Source organism: Taudactylus pleione, unplaced genomic scaffold (assembly GCF_031769625.1).
Source record: "Taudactylus pleione unplaced genomic scaffold, aTauple2 ptg000214l, whole genome shotgun sequence".
NCBI lineage: Eukaryota > Metazoa > Chordata > Amphibia > Anura > Myobatrachidae > Taudactylus > Taudactylus pleione.
This window is the reverse complement of record NW_028284616.1, coordinates 6,496,021-6,517,723: the sequence shown is the minus strand read 5'-3', so window position 1 is coordinate 6,517,723 and position 21,703 is coordinate 6,496,021. Positions and strand designations below refer to the sequence as shown.

The 21,703-nt window shown below is 44.0% G+C and overlaps 1 protein-coding gene, 1 long non-coding RNA gene and 3 pseudogenes across 3 annotated transcripts in view; 3 read left to right on the top strand and 2 right to left on the bottom strand.

The window, feature by feature from the left end:
- Positions 1-19,522, bottom strand: part of LOC148517552 (uncharacterized) — a 35,734-nt gene extending 16,212 nt beyond the window's left edge. The window contains exon 1 of the long non-coding RNA XR_015879273.1: positions 19,428-19,522. This is a non-coding gene — a long non-coding RNA (uncharacterized LOC148517552). The remainder of the gene's footprint in view (positions 1-19,427) is intronic.
- The window catches only part of YJEFN3 (YjeF N-terminal domain containing 3), a 174,871-nt gene that overhangs the window by 13,271 nt on the left and 139,897 nt on the right, over positions 1-21,703 (top strand). The window contains exon 1 of one of the 2 annotated variants that reach the window (XM_088478520.1): positions 21,523-21,612. The exons of the other annotated variant lie outside the window; for it this stretch is intronic. Within the exon in view, the coding sequence (XP_088334646.1) occupies positions 21,545-21,612 (68 nt within the window). The 5' untranslated portion in view covers positions 21,523-21,544. Of the gene's footprint in view, positions 1-21,522; positions 21,613-21,703 lie in introns of those variants that run through there. 2 annotated transcript variants of the gene reach the window in all.
- Positions 929-1,047, bottom strand: LOC148517555 (5S ribosomal RNA; annotated as a pseudogene).
- On the top strand, positions 5,059-5,177 carry LOC148517554 (5S ribosomal RNA; annotated as a pseudogene).
- LOC148517553 (protein kinase C delta type-like) lies at positions 6,548-7,763 on the top strand (annotated as a pseudogene).

Sequence of the window (21,703 nt, the reverse complement as noted above, 5' to 3'; positions counted from 1 at the left end):
GGCACAGGTCGCACTACCCTAGTTACAGCCCTGTTAGTTAATCAGGAAGCCTCACACCTGTAGCAAAACACATTTGGAACAACCCCTATACAGCAGACTATTGACACACTCACCGATCGTGTTATTTTCTTTAATCCTACTTATGTTTTTTTGTGTAACTATAACAATGTTCAAATCCATAAAAACACAATTCTGGTTATTGTAATAGGGGACCACTTACACACTGAAAGGAACAGTAAGTAAGGACCCCAGGCTTAGCATGCAGAAATGGTATGAGCTTGAAGAGAAGTTACAACTAAGCCAAGCACAACTTGGGTGACCTCAGCAAGCACATCAACGTGAACAGAAATATTGATGCAATCTGTTTAAAAAGTTTATTACTATCACACTGAGTTTAACATCTCAGTCCTGTTTCTCATGGAACAGCAGATCAGCTTTACACTCCACACTATGGAATATTTTTGAGAGTTAAAGTTATTACTAAATTTGACAGCAAGAACATGTAGACCATGTACAGTATGTAAAATAGACATCACATCACTGAATAACGGGATCACTCCAACGGATTAAGAATACTCAAATAAAGCTCAAAATAATTTATAAAAGTAACAGTACCTGTCGTCTCTTAGAAGTCATCAAGTAAGAGAAAAAGTAAGGCTATTTGTTGGGGCACACTTATATTTTAATTCAATGTTTATGAATTTTCATCTAACTTTTATTAAATATGTATAAAATAAGAGGTATCTATACACAAAAGATTATATATGGCAAAAATATTTAAACCATATCTGCATTCTGCTGGATACACTTTGAAATGGGTATCAGTAGGTCTAGATTTGATGAAATATTCTTCAGTGATTACCATAGATATTGGTATGCTAGCTACACCATGTGCCGTCCTATAGTATACATCAGTCAGTGCAAGTTTAACCTACAGCACCTGGTCTTCCTAGGTGGTCTCCCATACAAGTACTGACCAGGTCTTTTACTGTATCGCTTCCAAGATCAGACGAGTTTGGGCATATTCAGTGAAGTATGGCTGTAGGTTGTAATATTACCACTGCAGATATATGAAGATTGCCCTTTGCACATGGTCTAAGCATCGGTATATAAATGTAGGACGATCACCATCAGAGAAGTACAATTAATTAAAAAGCAGATTTCAAGAAAAGTAATGCATAAGCATACTTTAGTTGTTGAAGCATAAGTATGATATGATACATTCACATATATATTAGTTTGAAATGATAATACTATCACCATCTATAAATGTCACTGTAAATTAATGTGTCCCAGATCACTTGGGGTTCTATTTATCAACATTATTTCTACTAAAATAAAGTGAAAAAGGGTATTTTCACACCCATTTCAAATTATTTTAGTATCACCTATAGTTATTACAGGGCAATTGGAGTAGAATTCGTAAAATTCTACTCCAACCCCTAAGTATCACTTATTTTTAGTAAAGCAGATCGCATTTCCCATAACTGTAATGGGAAATGTGATCCGACCAGAGTTACTAAAAATAAATGTGAAAAAAATATCGGGGAAAGCCACCTGGAGGTGGCATTATCCAGGGTCTCCCCCGGTTAGCGGACTCCAGCCCTGCTCTAACGGGGAGAGCAGAGCCGGGAGTCGGTCCCTGTAATCAGCTGTGTGGTCTAAACAGACCGCAAGCTGATTACTGTAAAAAAAAAGAAAAAAAAAATAGTGAAAAAAAAAATTACTTACCTGACTCCAGGGACCGGTGATCGGGCCTCCGGTGATGTCTCCCCTCCGGTCAGCTGGTCTCCCACAGTGCACTGCGGCCCGGTCATCAGGTGATCGGGTCCCACTGCAGTATGGGAGATCACCTGACTGGAGGAATGGAGACCATCACCGGAGGCCTGGAGCATGCAGGTAAGTGTAAGTAAGGGAGGGGGGGAGGGGGATCGCGGGGGGTCCACGATCGCGGGGTGCGGGGCTTAGCACCGGTGGGGGGTAGCAGCGGCGGGCGGCGCATGCGCAGGCACTTAATCACGGTATTTTTTGCGAAAATACCGTGATAAGGCTCCGAAGGAGATTCGCAGGGACAGAGCTTTATCACAAGCTCTGTCCCTGCAAGGGATTTGTAATAAATCCCTGTGATATTGCCGGAATTCGCAATGCGAATTCAGTCGGTAATATCACACTACAATCTGCATTACAAATGCGGATTGTAGTAAATAGAGCCCTTGGTATCTACACAAATTCCAATAAGTACATTGTTTTAAGTATATTTATAAACAATCAGTCAGCATACAAAATTGATCTCTCTTATAAGAATACATACATTTCAAGATAGGCACCTATCAATACACAGAAACCATCAATTTTGAAGTGCTTATAATTAAACACACAAATGCTGAAGTCTCACTGTCCCAAATACCTCATAACCCAGAAGAACCATTAGTTTCAAAGTGCATAGAGTTCAGCACACCAGTGCTGAAAGCTCATTGTCCCGGATAAATCATTATTATATTATACATATAGTCAGGTGCATAAATATTGGGACATTGACAGAATTTTCATATTTTGGCCTTTATTCACCACCACAATGGCTTTGAAATGAAACAAACAAGATGTGCTTTAACTGCAGACTTTCAGATTTAATTTGAGGGTAATTACATCCAAATCAGGTGAGCGGTGTAGGAATTACATCGGTTTCTATATGTGCCTCCCACTTTTTAAGGGGCCAAAAGTAATGGGACAAACTAAACAATCCTAGATCTAACTTTCACTTTTTAATACTTTGTTGCAAATCCTTTGCAGGCAATTACAGCCTGAAGTCTGGAACACATAGACATCACCAGACGCTGGGTTTCATCCCTGGTGATGCTCTGCCAGGCCTCTACTGCAAATGTCTTCAGATCCTACTTGTTCTTGGGGCATTTTCCCTTCAGTTTTGTCTTCATCAAGTGAAATGCATGCTCAATCAGATTCAGGTCAGGGGATTGACTTGGCCATTGCATAACATTCCACTTTTTAGCCTTAAAAACTCTTTGGTTGCTTTTGCAATATGCTTTGGGTCATTGTCCATCTGCACTGTGAAGCGCCGTCCAGTGAGTTCTGAAGCATTTGACTGAATATGAGCATATAATATTGCCCGAAACACTTCAGAATTCATTCTGCTGTTTTTGTCAGCAGTCACATCATCAATAAATACAAGGGAACCAGTTCCACTGGCAGCCATACATGCCCACGCCATGACACTACCACCACCATGCTTCACTGATGAGGTGGTATGTTTTGGATCATGAGCAGTTCCTTTCCGTCTCCATACTATTCTCTTCCCATCACTCTGGTACAAGTTGATCTTTGTCTCATCTGTCCATAGGATGTTGTTCCAGAACTGTAATGGCTTTTTTAGATGTTGTTTGGCAAACTCTAATCTGGTCTTCCTGTTTTTGTGGCTCATCAATGGTTTACATCTTGTGGTGAACCCTCTATATTCACTCTTGTGAAGTCTTCTCTTGATTGTTGACTTTGACACATATATACCTACCTCCTGGAGAGTGTTCTTGATTTGGCCAACTGTTGTGAAGGGGTTTTTCTTCACCAGGGAAATAATTCTTCTGTCATCCACCACAGTTGTTTTCTGTGGTCTTCCGGGTCTTTTGGTGTTGCTGAGCTCTCCGGTGCGTTCTTTCTTTTTAAGAATGTTCCAAACAGTTGATTTGGCCACACCTAATGTTTTTACTATCTCTCTGATGGGTTTGTTTTGAATTTTCAGCCTAATGATGGCTTGCTTCACTGATAGTGACAGCTCTTTAGATCTCATATTGAGAGTCAACAGCAACTGATTCCAAATGCAAATGTCACACCTAGAATCAACTCCAGACCTTTTACCTGCTTAATTGATAATGAAATAACGAGGGAATAGCCCACACCTGTCCATGAAATAGCTTTTGAGTTGATAGTCCCATTACTTTTGGCCCCTTAAAAAGTGGGAGGCACATATAGAAATCGTTGTAATTCCTACACCGTTCACCTGATTTGGATGTAATTACCCTCAAATTAAATCTGAAAGTCTGCAGTTAAAGCACATCTTGTTTGTTTCATTTCAAAGCCATTGTGGTGGTGAATAGAGGCCAAAATATGAAAATTCTGTCAATGTCCCAATATTTATGCACCTGACTGTATTTATATGTGGACAAAAATGAGGGAGAAACCAACGGTCCCAACATATATGGAGATACAGCACATGAATGTTAGTAATAAGGTATTGCATGTAGCGGGCTCACTAGTGCAAAATATAAATATGTGGAATGATAGCAGCAAAGTGTTTAAAAGGCTGGAAGTTGTAAATCATTTACACGCTGACCAGACATAATAGACTGAGCTTTCAGCACTGGTGTGCTGAACTCTGTTCTTTTGAAACTGATGGTTCTTCTGGGTTATGAGGTATTTGGGACAGTGAGACTTCAGCATTTGTGTGTTTAATTATAAGCACTTCAAAATTGATGGGTTTCTATGTATTGATAGGTGCCTATCTTGAAATGTATGTATTCTTATAAGACAGATCAATTTTGTATGCTGACTCCGCTTATTTGGAGATCTATCAGGCTAGGATATACTGTTTATAAATTTACTTAAAACAATGTACTTATTGGAATTTGTGTAGATACCAAGTGATCTGGGACACATTAATTTACAGTAGGGATGTGCAGGCTCGGTTCTACTCGGTTCCGTTCGTTTTTTTTTACCGAATCTTATTGGCTATCCAAAACTCATGACAGCTGATACCCAATAAGATTCGGTAAAAAAATCCGAACGGAACCGAGTAGAACCGAGCCTGCACATCCCTAATTTACAGTGACATTTATAAATGGTGATAGTATTATAATTTGAAACTAATACTTATATATGTGACATATCATACTTATGCTTCAACAACTAAAGTATGCTTGTGCATTACTTTTCTTGAAATCTGCTTTTTAATTAATTGTACTTCTCTGATTGCGATAGTTCTACATTTATATACCTATGCTTAGACCATGTGCAAAGGGCAATCTTCATATATCTGCGGTGGTAATATAAACCTACAGACATACTTTACTGAATATGCGCAAACTTGTCTGATCTTGGAAGCGATACAGTAAAAGGCCTGGTCAGTACTTGTATGGGAGACCACCTAGGAAGACCAGGTGCTGTAGGTTAAACTTGCACTGACTGATGTATACTATAGGACGGCACATGGTGTAGCTAGCATACCAATATCTATGGTAATTACTACAGAATATTTCACCGAATATAGACCTACTGATACCCATTTCAAAGTGTATCCAGCGGAATGCAGATATGGTTTAAATATTTTCGCCATATATAATCTTTTGTGTATAGATACCTCTTATTTTATACATATTTAATAAAAGTTATATTTTAATTCAATGTTTATGAATTTTCATCTAAGTGTGCCCCAACAAATAGCCTTACTTTTTTTCTTACTTGCTGCTTTATCCGAATCTAGGCTGTGGGAGCACCACCAACACTATTTTATGTGGTATATTTAGTGATGCATCACTTGGTCAATAATAATTAATATCTAGTTGATTTTGGTTCTGTGCGGAATCTCCCCTCTTTTTTAGCCTCTTATAAGTCAACTACCAGTTAAATGTTAAAGTTTATCTGAGTGACTCTATTCCCGTAGCATATCCACAGAAACTGCATGGTAAAATGTGTGTTACTGTGCTGCATATGCACTCGGTGGAACGGTGACTCTGCAGATCTCTCAGCAGCTTCCTATTGGTCTGTAGGGTCACATCTCTGTCTGTCAGACATCTTACAGTTATTGACATAAGTCTCACATATCGCCACAAAAGGGCTGTTCATGATAAATAGGCCCCAAATTGTCAAAGTTAAAATGAAGCCTTATAGGTACATTCATATCTTATACTGTTTAAGTACATTCATATCTTATACTATTTAGAGTTTGGACATGATGAAACTTTCAGATACATCAACTGCCATAATGTATGTGACCTTTAGGACTAAATTCAACTGCACACTGTAGCTTGTGACATCACAGTTACTGCTGACATCACACAGCTACTTGTACAGCTGTCGAAACACCATGAAACTCTGTTTTCAGAAATTCCAAACTGCGTAGTCACTTCTTGTGATACTGCAAGTGTGTTTTATTTTCTAAGAGCCTTGTTGTTGTCTTCTTACATAACATTGGAACTATTAAGAGAAAAAAACCTCCAGACGAAACAGGCAGCTGCAAAAACCAAGTAAAACCAAGTAAAACAGGCCAAAAAAAGCAGAGAGACGCAGAGGAAAGCAGGCAGGCCAGACAAAACCAGCCAAGAGAGAGATGAGAATAAAAAACGCATTTATTGCAGGTGTACAGAGAGGTTGAGACAGGTTTGTAGGATTTCTAAAAAAGAAAAGAGATCAGTTCATAAAAGCATGCAGCAGATGACCCAGATTTTGGCGAGTGAGACACAGGAAAAACTCTGAAATTGCTGAAGATCCAGGAGAGGGATTCAGTTATTGGGCAGGCCAGACAAACATTTCAAAAAAAGAGATGACCAAAAAGAAATCACACAAAGCAGCTATACAGAAACGCTGGGACAGGTTTGCTGGATTTCTAAAAATTAAGAAAAATCAATTCATAACAGCAATTAACAGAGGACAACCAGGCATCCCACCAGTTCAGCAAACTGCAGAAGAGAGCTGCTCTATGCCCACCAGCCACCACAGCACAGAGACTGTCCCTCTAACAGTGGAGACACTTACTTTCCACTCAATACTTGGAGAGGGAGGTTATGGCAAAGTGATGCTGGCAACAAATGCTATTCGTAAGGAAAGAGTGGCAGTTATAAAATCTTAAGGAAGAGAGCACTAATAGAATACGAGGACAGTTTGGTAGAGTGTCAGGTCCTTGAATTGGCACATGGGAGCATTTTTCTGATCCATGGTTATGCAGCCTTCCACACAGAGAGTTATCTATACTGTGTTATGGAACTGGCTGGCGGAGGGGATCTATTCAATTTCATGAATGAGACCTCAGAGCTGGACCTCACCACAATAACTTTTATAGCTGCTGAACTGGTTTGCGGATTGCAGTTTATGCATTCAAGAGGAATAATTCATCGAGATATAAAATTGGATAACATTTTGCTGACCACTGATGGTCATGTCAAGATCACTGACTTTGGTTTGGCCCTATTGAATGCATATGGAGAAAATCGATGCCACAGACTTTGGTGGGACACTTGGCTATAATTCTCCAGAAATTATAAACTGCCAGCCATACAGTGCAGGTGTAGACTGGTTTGCATTTGGTGTTATTTTATATATACTCACCATAGGAGCGTACCCTTTCCCGGGAGAGTCAGCATCAGAGGTAGAGACAATGATCCTTATACAAGAACCAGCATTCCCAGGCCTTACTGATCCTGTAACAGAGGATATTTTAACAAAACTTTTGTGCAAAGAACAGTCCTTTCCGGCTTGGGGTAAATGATAATGTGCAAGATCACCTCTTCTCTTTAATTAATTGGGAAGAGACAGAGACTGGAAAAACTGCATCTCCAGTCACATTGCACAAGGACTCCATGGATCCAGATACAGAACAGCAAATTCAAGTGCTGAAAAGTGAAGTTTTCAAAGAACCAATTACTGCCATAAACCAGGAACTTTTTGACAACATTCAATTTGTGTGCCCCATATGGGGTGAAACTTATCACAATGTGGCAATGGAAACAGATACTATACCATCAGATGAAGACCTGCACTAACGTAAACCAAAAAATCTGCAGTTCTAAAAACATTTTTTACAGCTACTGTACGTGTGCTGCCTGCCCCAACCTCTGCTACGTCCCTGGAGATGCAGTCTTCCACGTGCCCCGACTTCCGCTATGTCACTGGAGGTGCACTGTTTGCCGCCTGCCCTGACCTCTGCTATGTCACTGGAGATGCATTGTCTGCCGCCCGCTCCAATCTCTGCTATGTCACTGGAGATGCACTGTCTGCCGCCTGCCCCAACCTCGGCTATGTCCCAGGAGATGCACTGTCTGCCACCTGCTTCAATCTCTGCTACATTTCTGGAGATGCACTGTCTGCCACCTGCCCCTACCTTGACTACGTTGCAGGAGATGCACTGCCTGCCATCTACCCAACCTCGCCTGACCTGACCTCTGCTACGTCCCAGGAGATGCATACTCTGCCACCTGCACCAACCATGGCTAGTGTCCCTGGAGATGCACTGTCTCCCCCCTGCTCTGACATCGACTACATCCCTGGAGATGCACCATCTGCCGCCATCCCCGACCTCTGCTATATCCCAGGAACTGCACCATTGATTCTTTTACTGAGTTATATACATTGCTCACTTAAAATAAAGTTTTAAAAAATAAATAAAGGTGTCTTGCTTAAATATATGTGGATTTACTATGCTTCAACCCCAAAACAGGAAAAATGTGGAAGGAATAAATCAAGGCATGGTAGGGCTAAAACATGCTTTATCCTTAAAAGGTCATCAGAGATATGTTTATAAATAGTGTACATTATATAATCAATTGGAAAACTTAGAGGGCCCGATTCAGAGGTGTACGTAGTGTCAATGCTGCATGCAGCAGAGTTGCACTTTACATGCGTTCCGATGGTCAACGCTTAGAGATGCAGAATGAATTTGGATGCAAGAGCCCTGAATTTCAGTGGGCATTACAGGGAGGTGGTTAGGCAGATGCCAGTGTGACATGGGCGGGTCACTGTCAACGACCGTCAGTTGCACTGACACCGGCAGCAATGTTCAGATGGAGATCCTGCGCCTCTATAGGGCTGGTGCATTATTAGATGGTGCAACCGATAGTGCATCTTAATAATCTGAGTAGGAAAACCATCGACTGTTGCATTAGCATAAAGACGCAGTCTCGGATCCACCACCTCTGAACCAGGTCCAGAATATGATACTCTAGAGATCCATAATTAATGGAAACATTTAATTAATTTTATATGTTTATTCATTTCTAGAGTGCTCCATTAAAACAAAAAACTATCAAAAAGGTAAGTTGTACAGAATGTAAGTGATTATTCTAGTTCATTTTTAAACAAAAGATGCAGAGTCACTAGATTACAATTAGGGCCTCATATATATTTTGCTCCAGATATTTATGTACTGTATAGATTCTGCTGCAGAGATTTTGATATGAGATTAATTTTAGGTGTTTCTGTAGTAGCATATAAAATATATTATATGATGTAAGGCTATTCAAGTTGTGTTCATCATTCTTTAATGTCTCACATGTTCCTACAGTACCTCTCTCTTATGTCTTCCATGTGTCCTTTCTGCTTTCTCTTGCCTGTTTCTTTTGTCTGTCACTCTGCACAGTGGGCCTGAATGATTCAGACCCGCTCCCCAGTGAACGTCTACCGTCTGGGGCCGGCCCCACTAACATCACTAGTGATGTCAGTGGGAGTGCTTTTGGCTCTGATAGAGCCGAAAGCACTCCAGGGCTTACGGCAGACGAGACCCTACCACAAGGGTCTCGTCGCAAGCCCGATGGTCGCGATGGTCCGGCTCTGAATCAGGGCCAGTGTCCATATCTTCATCCCAGGTAACAGTCTTACTTTCCACATGCTCTCCTTTGTCTGATCTTCTGCATCTCTCTCCTTTACTTACCACCTGCACCTCTCACTCCTTGCTACCCTCTCATCCCCTGCTTCCATCTCAACGCCTGCACCTCTCACCCCAATTCCCTCTCACCCCCTGCGCCTCTTACTCTTTGCTTCCCACTGTCATCACCCACACTTTCCACTGCCTGCTTCCCTCTCTCTCCCCTGCACCTTTCACTGCCTGCTTCCTCACCCCCTGTGTCTTTCAGCCCCTGCTCCTCTCACTCCCTCCTTCCATCTCTCACTTCTTACTCCTGCCTATCACCTCCTGTTACTGCTAGTCATATTTTTATTTCACCAGTGAAGTGAATAAATGTCTTAACAGTGCCAGATTAAAGTCCACATGGGCCTGGAACTGAAATTTACAAAGGGCCTATTGTGCCACCACAGGGAGTGTGGCATGATTCATGGGCTGTGGCTAGCGTGTAAAAATGTGGAGTCAAGTATTCTTTCTACATTGTGCCAATCCCTGGAGTCCCACCTCTCTCTGCATACATATTTACTAGAGATGTGCGCCGACCCCCGTGTTTTGGTTTTGAATCTGGATTGGTTTTGCCAAAACCTCACCTCTGTGTTTTGTTTTCATGTTTTGGTTTTGGATCTGGATTTTTTTCTTAAAAAATCATAAAAACAGCTAAAATCACATAAAATGGGCCTGTTTTTGTTCCTACAGTATAATTAACCTCAATAGCATTTATTTACAATCAATTTTGACCACCTCACAATATTATTTGCTTCATCTAGTTAAGGCCAAAAGGTTGCATCCAGCTAGCTGGCTGACTAAGCTAAGTGACACAGTGGGTGGCACTAACATGTGGCACTTCAGTTCTAATTTCCAACACTGATACAGTGTGTTATACAGTGTGGGTTGGATACACCAATAGTGCACTTACTGTGACAGCAGTGTCGGCAGAGCAGGGTTGCTGACGGTGGCAGTGTCCTTAGTGAAGGATACCGGTGATGTCGGCAGTGCGAGATTGCCAGCGGTGTCTTTAGTGCAGGTTTGCTGGCTGTGTCGGTAGTGCCAGCGGTGTCTTTAGTGCAGGTTTGCTGGCTGTGTCGGCAGTGCGGGGGTGCCAGCGGTGTCTTAGTGCAGGTTTGCTCTGCCTGTGTCAGCAGTGCGGGGGTGCCAGCGGTGTCTTAGTGCAGGTTTGCTCTGCCTGTGTCGGCAGTGCGAGATTGCCAGCGGTGTCTTTAGTGCAGGTTTGCTGGCTGTGTCGGTAGTGCCAGCGGTGTCTTTAGTGCAGGTTTGCTGGCTGTGTCGGCAGTGCGGGGGTGCCAGCGGTGTCTTAGTGCAGGTTTGCTGGCTGTGTCGGCAGTGCGGGGGTGCCAGCGGTGTCTTAGTGCAGGTTTGCTCTGCCTGTGTCAGCAGTGCGGGGGTGCCAGCGGTGTCTTAGTGCAGGTTTGCTCTGCCTGTGTCGGCAGTGCGGGGGTGCCAGCAGTGTCTTTAGTGCAGGTTTGCTGGCTGTGTCGGCAGTGCAGAGGTGCCAGCGGTGTCTTAGTGTAGGTTTGCTGGCTGTGTCGGCAGTGCGGGAGTGCCAGCGGTGTCTTTAGTGCAGGTTTGCTGGCTGTGTCGGCAGTGCAGGGGTGTTCTCAATGCAGGGTGCTGGCGGTGTCGCCAGAGTGGGGGTGCCAGCGGGGTCCTCAGTGCAGGTTTGCTGACTGTGTCGGCAGTGCAGGGGTGCTGGTGGTGTCCTCAGTGTGGGCGTGTTGGCAGTGTGGGGGTCGCTGACGGTGTCCTCAGTACGTTGGGCAGCAGTGCAGGAGTGTCGGCAGCGCAGGATGCTGCCAGTGGGGGTGCAGGCGGTGTCAGCAGCAGGGGGTGCCGGCGGTGTCAGGCGGCGGGGGATGGGGGCGCCATCTTCTTTTCCTCTTTCTGTGCTGTTTTCAATGGGCTTAACGTTGATTGGCTGAGAGCTGTGACAGGCGGCTCTCCCAGCCAATCAGCGTTAAGCCCACTGAAAACAAAACCTCGCAACTCGACAGGCTTTACCTCGGGTCAGGGATCCGGGGCAGGCAGGGAGATCCGAGCTGCGCTGGGATCGCCCCGGATCCCCCAAATTCGGGTGGGTTTGGATCTCTGAGATCCAAACCCGTTCATCTCTAATACTTACCGCTTGGTTTTGAGAGGCACTGGGGCATCATATACATAGGTGTTTGGCGGCAGCAGTATGATGTGAGCTGGGTGCAGGGAGGAGGAGGGCACAGACACAAGGCAGGTGCAGGGTTTCTAGGTGCACCAGGCAAAACTTCACCCTACAGACCCTGCCCCCTTCCCACAAATACACTTGTTGTTGACCAAGTTTTGAGTGTGTACTATGTACAATATTGCCCAACTGAGATTTCCTTGTGCCCTTGTTGGTCAGTCCAATACTGATCAGTTGTACTTTAGTAGCTGCCCCCAAATTAATGACAGTGAAACAAACACTACTTTGCAGAAGGAGACTTAGCAGACAGGATGGGAAGTTACCTGCGAGGTATTTGCAGTGCCCTCAATTCATAATATGCCATGCAGTAGTGCCCCCACGTCATAATATGCCACGCAGCATTCCCCGATTTGCTAATATGCCAAGAACCAATGCCCCAATTCATAATGCCTCTCAGCACTGCCCCAATACATAATTTGTAACACATCAGTGCCCTCTATACATGATATGCCACACTACAGTGCCCCCAATAAATATGCCACACTGCAGTGCCCCAATACCTAACTAAGCCACAATTCATGATATGCCATACATCAGTGTCCCCAATACATAAATATGCCACACATCAGTGTCCCCAATACATAAATATGCCACACATCAGTGTCTCCAATTCATTAAGTATACAATAACACATATAAATTTATTTACCTCGTATTTACCTCAGACCAGGTTGATGAAGAGGCAGTCAGAGGTTGTTAATTCAGCAGGATCTCAGCTGAAGTGTGGTATCCAAACCCAAGCACCCAGTCTCTCGGTACAGGAGGCGGGGTGGCACAAACCTCCTCCATTCCAATAGGGCTCTAAAACCTCAGCTTAGCATGGCGCTTTGAAAGGGGGCATGGCACATTCTTCCATCTGCTAAAACAACCTAGTAGGTACACTGCACATATTGTTTGTAAATTTCTTAAATATTGCTGTAGCTCCCAGAGCTCCCGCCTACACTACACAGGAGCTATTAAATTGTTTTGCATGACCAGTCCCGCGCTGGTTATGGCGTCCGCATCCTCACATGAGAATTTACGGCCACGTTAAGCAGCTTTTCCCATGCTAAGTGCTGGGTACTCGTAGCCAGCCCCAAAGCCCTACTTAATGCGGATTTCTGCTCGCACCTCAGGAAGGGGTGAGCAGAAAACTGTGATAATTGCAGCCTCGGGGCTGGTCTTGCAAAACAAATGAATAGCTTTAGAGGAGAGCTAAACATCAACAAACAATTGAATCACCCCCAATATGTCTTTTCACCTATAGATATATGTATCTATCTAGCATTCCCGCTAGACCCTGCCCTATCTCTAAAGGGCAAAAAGCACCCTGCCTTCTTGCGCTGCGCCCCGCTGAAACAACCTGCTGGTGCTGTCCCCACCCGCGGGTCGCAGTATCCCGTGGGTGGGGAAAGCGGTGTAGTGGTCACCGCCAGTGAATGGATGCTGGGCACATGCACCCAGCATCCATTTACACTGACGGCAGCACTTGGCTGCCCGCTGCCGTCAGTCCATAAGTGCCGGGTATACCCCCAAGAGTGATGAAAAGGGGACGCGTCTTAAAGACACGCCCCTTTTCCTTGTTCACACCCCCTTTCTAGGTCCGGCGCTGGACCTAGAGTGAAAAAAAAAATATATATATATATATTACACTGTACACACTGCCCGATCACTGTGGCCAGCACTGATCGAGCACATGGGGGGTAGAGGTGGAGCTTCGGCTTCTAGTGCAGATTCAGCTGCACAGAAGCCGGAAGGAGATGGTCCCGGGGGTGCTGCTTCCATAGAGGACCCGGCTGCCATGCCAGGCTGGGGGTTATACTGATTTTCCAATCATTGCTGGCCACAGCGATTGGGACACTGCAGCAGCTGCTGTTTCTATGGAACACACGGCTGCCCTTGCAGCAGTATAGAGAGGGGAGGTGCCACCGGGTACCCCATCACTGTGGCCAGTGATCGGGACCCAAAGGAGGGGGAGCCGCAGGTGTAGAGGGACCAGGAGGTCCCTCTGATATAGGCAGCTTCCTGCAACAGCCTAGTGGGCGTTTCTGACTTGTCGCATCAGATGCGACCATGTTAGGGAAAGCCAGGTCTGGTGTGGTCGCAATCTGATGCGACCATGCCAGGCAAGTGGTTAACACATTCAACACACACACATCAATCATTAATCGAATCTCCTCGCCATTAAGGAAATAACTTGCCAGGGTGCATCCAGCAGCAGCTCCTTGAGGGGTCTATTTACTAAGCAGTGTTAGGAGACATAGTGAAAAGTGATAAGGTGCCAGCCAATCAGCTCCAACTGTCATCCTACAGGCTGTGTTGACAATGACATTTGGGAGCTGATTGGCTGGCACCTTATCACTTTTCACTCTTTCACTCCCAATGCTGCTTAGTAAATAGACCCCATGTCTGAGGTCGGCGTTTGTAACTGACAGGCTCAGGAGGACCCGAGTGAAGAAGAGGACTGGAGTAGAGGGAAGGGGTGGCCACTGATCTCACTGACAGGTGAGAGTGCAAGTCCAGTGCCAAGGCAGGAGGAGGCAGGGGCCTGGGAGTACGGCTGTTGGCAGTCTGTGACAGGAAAAAGGTTTTCTTGTCAGTGCTGTCAGTCTCTTGTGGGCCTATTTTCAATTGGGGCCTGGATGATTCGGTCAGTGTCTCAAATGCAGTTTTTCTATTGCGTAATTTTCCCATAATTTTGGGATTGTAGCAAAATTAGTTTTGGAACAAACTTCAATTGTTTATTAATACCCTTTTCTCCTTATGCCTTCAAATTGACCCTGTAGATTTGCTGTGTCTTAATTTAGAAAATGGTGCCCTCAATGTAAGATGATATTCCAGCTTGTTACTGTGATTATAAAGGGGAACACCTCATTCCTGTTTATAGTTGAGCAAATGCTATATGAGGGCTTTTATATTTTGATAGGTCGACTCTCCCCGATATTGTAAAATGTCCTTGTTGATATGCTATATTTCATTTATGGTATATAATCAGACACTTCTATAGTGACTGACATAATGGGCTTTGTGTCTATAACAGGGTTTACCTTGACACTTTTCATATGACACTAAGTTTTGGTTGGCTATATCTTACGAGCATTGTACTTTGTGTGTGGTATTCACTTCATATTTTATTTTATGCTAACTTGTTTGTTTTAGAACTGTCTTCATTTATTTTATTTTTTTAAACATCTGCATATCTATGAAAAGCTCCATGGCTGTGAATAAGAGGTTATATGGTGTCAGAGCCGTAGCTAGCACTCTGAGCGCCCTGTGCCAGCCCCGCCCCTTTTGCGTGTGACGTCATGACGTCGCGCACAAGGGGACGGGGCTGCTGGCAACTGAAGCTCAAGCAGTGCCCAGAGCGTCTTCAAGATGCGCCGAGCAGGTGTAATTATGGCAGGGTGCCTGCCTGTAGCATCCGCGGGACGCTACAGGCAGCACTGCTGCAGTGATGCTGGCTGCAGGGCACCGTTACAGGCACCCTGCAATCAGAAGCAGGGGCAGTGGGATGTCGACGGTGCCGCCCACAGAGCACTGCACTCTGTGCAGCTGCACCGACCGCACACCCCTAGCTACGGCCCTGTATGGTGTCGAAATGTACATTAATAGTCAATTGGCATAGGGAAACAATCGATTCTGTTAGTGGAAGGTGTTTTGCAGGGCTAAGTTATATATGAAAGTTGTGTAATGACGAGATACTAAGGAGTCTATTTATGATCCATTCCGTTTTCAGATTTTCTCACCATTAACTGTTATTGCCACTATTTACAGTGATGACAGATGAAGTGATGGGGCTATTTAACAATATACTTATACCAGGGCAGCAGCTTCATTAAGAGGCAGTCCCAGCAAAGAGTCAATAGTATAGTGATAGTTATCTGACTTGGCATATTCACTTTACTCTTGCAGTGTGACTCAACCTACAGTATGCATTGTGCATTCAGTACTTTCTGCATGACTTCAAACTTGGTAATAGGCTCCTAATTTTTCAGCAAAGATCGCTCATTTTGTAACTCAGTCATTGTTTCCTATGTGCTCTGCTACGCAAATTGTTTTTTATTTGCTTTGTACTGAGATGATGATCTCCTTCGAATCCTCAATTTAATTAGTGATTCATTGCTCTCAGCACAATGTGGTAGAAAAAAAAAAGTACATTCAGAGGTTCATTGCACTTAAGCCATCCTCCTGCATAAACAACATCTCACCCACTTTTGGAGATATCAATATGACAATTCCCAATCAGCAAAGCTGTGATTATAGAATTGATTGCCAGTTGTCATATTCATATACATAAAGTTTTAAAATAAGAGTGCATTTTCTGCTATTTAAGTTTCACTTCAATAATTTTTTTTTAACACATTCAATGCAGGACCTAACAATGATTCTCACTCTATCACCGGGTTGGGTATGAAATCCCGGCTGTCGGGATGCCGCTGTTCAGAATACCGACAGCGGCACCTCGACAGCCAGAATCCTGATACCCATAGGAAGGCACGTATTTCCCTACCCCTACCCTATCCCTCCCTCCCCAGTGCCTAAACCTAACCTCCCCCTCCCCGCACCCTAATCCTAACACACCCTCCCTCCCTCTCTGTCTCCACCTCAAACCATGTCTCCCTCCCCACTCTTCCCGTCTGGCTTTACCTTTAACAAATAAAATACTGCTTTACATATTGCAGCACAAGTTTTTGACAAATTGATGCTTATTACATTTCCTGCTCTCTGGGCCTAATTGTTCTTAGTCCGACAAAAGTCCAACAGTGGCCGCTTCTGTGATTATCAGCAGACTGTGCAAGCATATACACTTTGCTGGAGGATACGAGAGCATGCACTTTGTTGCGTGCAAATCCGTATTGCTCTGTCTGTGAAACGGGCATTTCTGTGTGGCTCCTTACGAAACAGATCCATTTAATGGGAGTATCATGTTCACTCTAGGTCCGGCTCTGGGCAGGGCCCGAAAATGGTGTGGCCAATAAAAGGGGGCGTGTCTTTAAAACGCATTCCCTTATAGTCACTCTTGGGGACATGCCCTGCACTTACGGACTTGCCAGGCTGCCCCCAGGCGCTGCTGTCAATGTGAATGGATGCTGGGCGCAAACGCCCAGCATCCATTCACCGGTGGTGACTGCTACATGCAGTTTTCCCCACACGTGGGACACTGCGACCCGTGGGTGAGGACGGCACCCTCAGGCTGTTTCAGCGGGGCGCCACATCGGGGGGCAGGGTCTTTTTTGCCCTTTAGAAATAAGGCAGGGCGTGGCTCCCCGCTGAAACAGCCTAGCGGGAACGCTAGGCATGTAGCCAGACTACCGTGCTTGTTTGAATTGTACGTATGGAGGATATTTCTAATCAGACAGATCTTTTGCACGGGGTGGGTGCAAGTGCGAAAAGTAATATACTAATAATAATAATAATAATAATACTGATACTGGGAAAACAGTGGCCAGGGCAATGCATATGCATGATAGTCCATCATCATTGATTATTTCCTATGGATCTTATTGCATCTACGCTGCTGGTCAGTGTGCTCCTAAAGAAATATTTCTGACAGGTGAGGTAATTTGCACATTTATGAGTAAAGGCCCCCATACATCAGAGATTGATTGCAGCAATCGTGCAATTTGCAATCGATTGTGTATAAAAATCTTTCCCTTTTTCAATCGATTGTGGCAATTCTGCAATCTGCAATCGATTGAAAAAGGGAAAGATTTTTATACACAATCGATTGCAAATTGCACGATTGCTGCAATCAATCTCTGATGTATGGGGGCCTTAAGACAGGAAATTATATCTGACCTCTGCAAACTACAGAACTTGTGTATATGCATTACTTTGTTTTGAATTCAAATGTTTAGCAGTTATCTATTCTTTAATGACGAATGCTCCCACAGTCAAGATCAGAAAATATTGTATTGCCTTCCCCCAGTAGGCCCCCATATCCTGGTCCGACACTGGTCCCGACCATCGACCAGTGTGTACACCTGATATATCTGTAAACAATGTCGTGCACAATATGTTGTGCTGGGAGTAGAGCATGACAGATGCTATAAATCGTGCACAACTGCCTGTGTCGCCGGATGCCAGACCAACTCATATGTAAAATTATTCTTTAGAAAAGTTATAATCAAAATGATTGATGCCCATCATGCAGATGTTGACATCATGACTGCTGACATTGTGGTGTCAGGACTGCATCCCACCTGTTCTGCTGGCTTTGCCAATTTACACATGCGGCCTGGCCTTGGGCTTCCATTTTCAATCACAACCAGAATTCTGACTGTCATTTTTGTCTCAACCAAACATCTACCTTATTATACCTCGCCCACACCACAGAACTGAATGAATGGACACTGCCCCTCTACCAGCTAAATGTATAGACTGTAAATTCTGCAAACTAGGGAATTTACAACAGCAGTGTGCAATGGCATTCCATAGACTGTTACGCTTGTATGTGTTTGTGGAACCAGGGTCAGGTAGATGTCTGTTTGAGAAGTGGGAGGTGTGTAAGCAAGCTGGCAGGGCTGAGGAGACCTCTTGACATGTAGTTAGATGCTTCCCTGACCATGAATCAAACCCAAGTCGTCACAGAGAGATGCTGAATCGTACCCACTAAACCACCAGGAACATCAGTGTTGATGATGGTATAATGTATGTAGCAGAGGCGTAACTGGGGATTTTGGAGCCCAGGGCAAATTTAAAAATGGCACTCCTCCCCCCCAAATAAGTAAAAATCTATAATTTCCAATTATTTACCCAACACAGCCCATGAGGGTCATGTCCAATCCCCTAATATACAGCTAAAACCATTCCATAAAGGAACATATTCAATATTTCTCAATTGGAGAATTTAAAATACACCAAAACTTATACTGGGGGTAGTTTAATTCAAACACCTGTACAGATAGGGAGATCATTTTTTCTTTATTTTTCATTCCAATATATATTCATTTATAACACTTACTGTATTGCAAACCGCTGGTGTGAAATTTATGCAAAGAACACATGTAAAGAGCACAATCATTGCATCAGTAACAAAAAAGATGCATTCTGGGTAAAATAATTAACCTATGTAGAAATTATGCTACCAATAATGCACTATGCTTTAATTTTAACAACATGCATAAATAACAATTATGATGCATTCTGGGTAAATGTAATTTACATATATCATAACTATGGTACCTATAATGCACTCTACTATATCACTGTTACCATCACACGTAGGTTAATATCCTTGGGAGATATGACAGCTTATTAAGACAATGTACACCCAGCTCAATAGGAAAAATGACCACCCATAAGGGTCACATTCAATTCTCCATAAAGCAGTGAAGACAATCCATAAGGATCATAACCACTTCACCACATTGAATATAGCCCAAAAGGATCATATCCAATTCTCCACATTGAGAAAAAGTAAAAACAAAATCATAAATTACATTGGGGGTAGTTTAATTCACACACCTGTAGAATTAGGGGAACGTGTCCCGCTCGACCCCCCCTTAATTACGCCACTGGTTTGTAGCAGAGAAGAGTGTAGCAGTAGATTAACCAGGCTGAACTGGGCTGTTACTTGATAATAATAAAACACTCTTCTTACTTTATTCTGTAGTCCAGGACACTTGAGTGGCAGATCTGGGCAGAAGGATTTACCAGGCTCGTACTGGGTTTTCTCTGTAGTCTGGGAGCACTCTAATGATGACAGGACCGGACACAGGCCAAACACCGGAATGGATAGTAGCTGTAGAGTAATCGGGAATGGCTGATATTACCTGAGCAGAGACAGGTGTATGCTTTGCACAGGTGTAGAACAAATTCGGCAAACAGGAACAGGCTGGAATTACCTGTGCAACTTGAGATGCTGATTACACAGAAGTAGAATGGCAATTAAAGTTAGTGCAGTATCTATAAACAGAACTGCACCAGCAGGATAACAATTGAATGTAATCGGCGCACAGTTGAGCATCACTCAGTAGGGACTGAGGCCCTGATTCAGAGCCGGACGCTCTGACCAGAGCGCTCGCTCTGAATCAGGGCCCACCTCCATAAATATGGAGCGTCCTCCTGGACGCTAGTATAGCTGTGGGTCACCACCCACAGCATATACGAGCGTGCAGGATGATGGTCGCGATAGTCTTGACCATCGCGACCATCGCCACTGCGAGCAGAAGCCTGCAGTTGAGTTTCTCAACCGCAAGGCCAGGAGTGATTTTGGCTCTATCAGAGCCAAAATCACTCCCACTGACATCACTAGTGACCGTGGATTAAGGATTCCTTGTAGCAGAGTGGAAGTACAGGTGAACCACATTAATGGTAATTAGCCTCACTACAGGCAAAGTCATGGAGGGGTATTCAATATGAAAGGTTAACTTCCCTGGCGAAGTTAACGTTTCATATCGGAGTTTTTTTCTGCGTAAAGGTATGGTGCGCGCTCCCGCTTATCCCCGTATTCAATATCAAATTAACGAAAACGGGAAACTCCGGAGTTGGATTTGTGTAAAGTTATGAATTTTTCCTTAAAATAATTGTAAAACCCCCCTAAAGTTGTAAAAACATGGGGGAACACTATGGGTACCCCCGTTTTAGCCTTTAATTGAAAGTCGGGGATTTAAATAGCCGCAGCAGGTGCTTTTTTCCCGACATTGAAGAAGTGATGCAGAAGAGCTCTTAGGTTATTTTTTTCATTTTTTTAAGTGGTCCCATCAAATTTGGGGTACATGAAAATGGGTACAAGCATATTTTTAAGTCCCTAAAGTCAGTTTTTAAAAATTCTGCATTTGTGCACCTGCCGCTATAAATCTATTCTAGAAAACACCTGCCGCATACTTGCAGAATAGCCCTGAACCTATTTCCCTATTGTTTAACAATTTTTTTCCATTTTTTTTTGCACCCCAATTTTTAAATTAATTTTTTGGGGTGTCCCTATTTTTTTTTTTTTTTGACACAGTTCTTTTTTAAATGTCAATCTCAGGGGTGCAGGCTATTTTTTTTAAGCCTGCACCCCTAAACCCCAATTCTGCACTTTTTTTGACACCTATTCAATGGTGAAAAGTTATCACCGTTTTTTATCAAGGACTTTTCAAAACTGCGATAAGTCTTTGAAATTTAATACGGTGTAAAACTAAAACCAGTGATATTAACGCAAAAAAGTAAAAAAGTGGGATATTAACGCAAAAAACGATGTTATCGCACCCATATTGAATACCCCTATTGGTCTCTAACAATGCTGAAATCTTGCAAACTAATAGATAGCTGGCTCTGGACCTGGATCATGCCGCATGCCTGCCATTTGGCCGGCTTCAGTGGCGCTTGGAGATGATGTGGGGAGGCGGGCGCTGTAAGCCCCTCAGCCCAGCGCAAAGCCAGGGGGGGCGTGATCAGTGTGATCGCTCCCCCCTGCAGCCATAGGAGACTGCTCCGGCTGCTGCTCAGCAGCCGCAAGCAGTCTCCCATGCATGCTGGGGTTTGGGGCGGCGCTGGGCCCCTTTAGCAAGCCCGGGTAAATAGCTCCTCCTCCCTCCTTCCTTCTTCCTCCTTCCTTCTTCTTCCTCCTTCCTTCTCCCCCCCTTGGGTTAGCTGTGAGAGGCTGAGCAGAATCAGGTGGTTCAGGGAATCTCAGTCTGGCATAGGATTGGATAGAGCGTGGTCAGGTGATCAGAACATGTCACAGCAGTACTCCAGGCTAGGCTCTGATGTGGATTACGGCCTAGGAGGCCTATGTATCCCGAATGGACAAAGGAAGCTAGCACCTTGCCATTAGACTGGATCACAGCACGTCAGGAGTGGTAAGTGACTCAGCAGCACAGAACACAGTACCGAGTGGTGGCATAGACTAGAGAAGCAAATGTGGGATTTAAAGATTATGGGGTTAAGTAT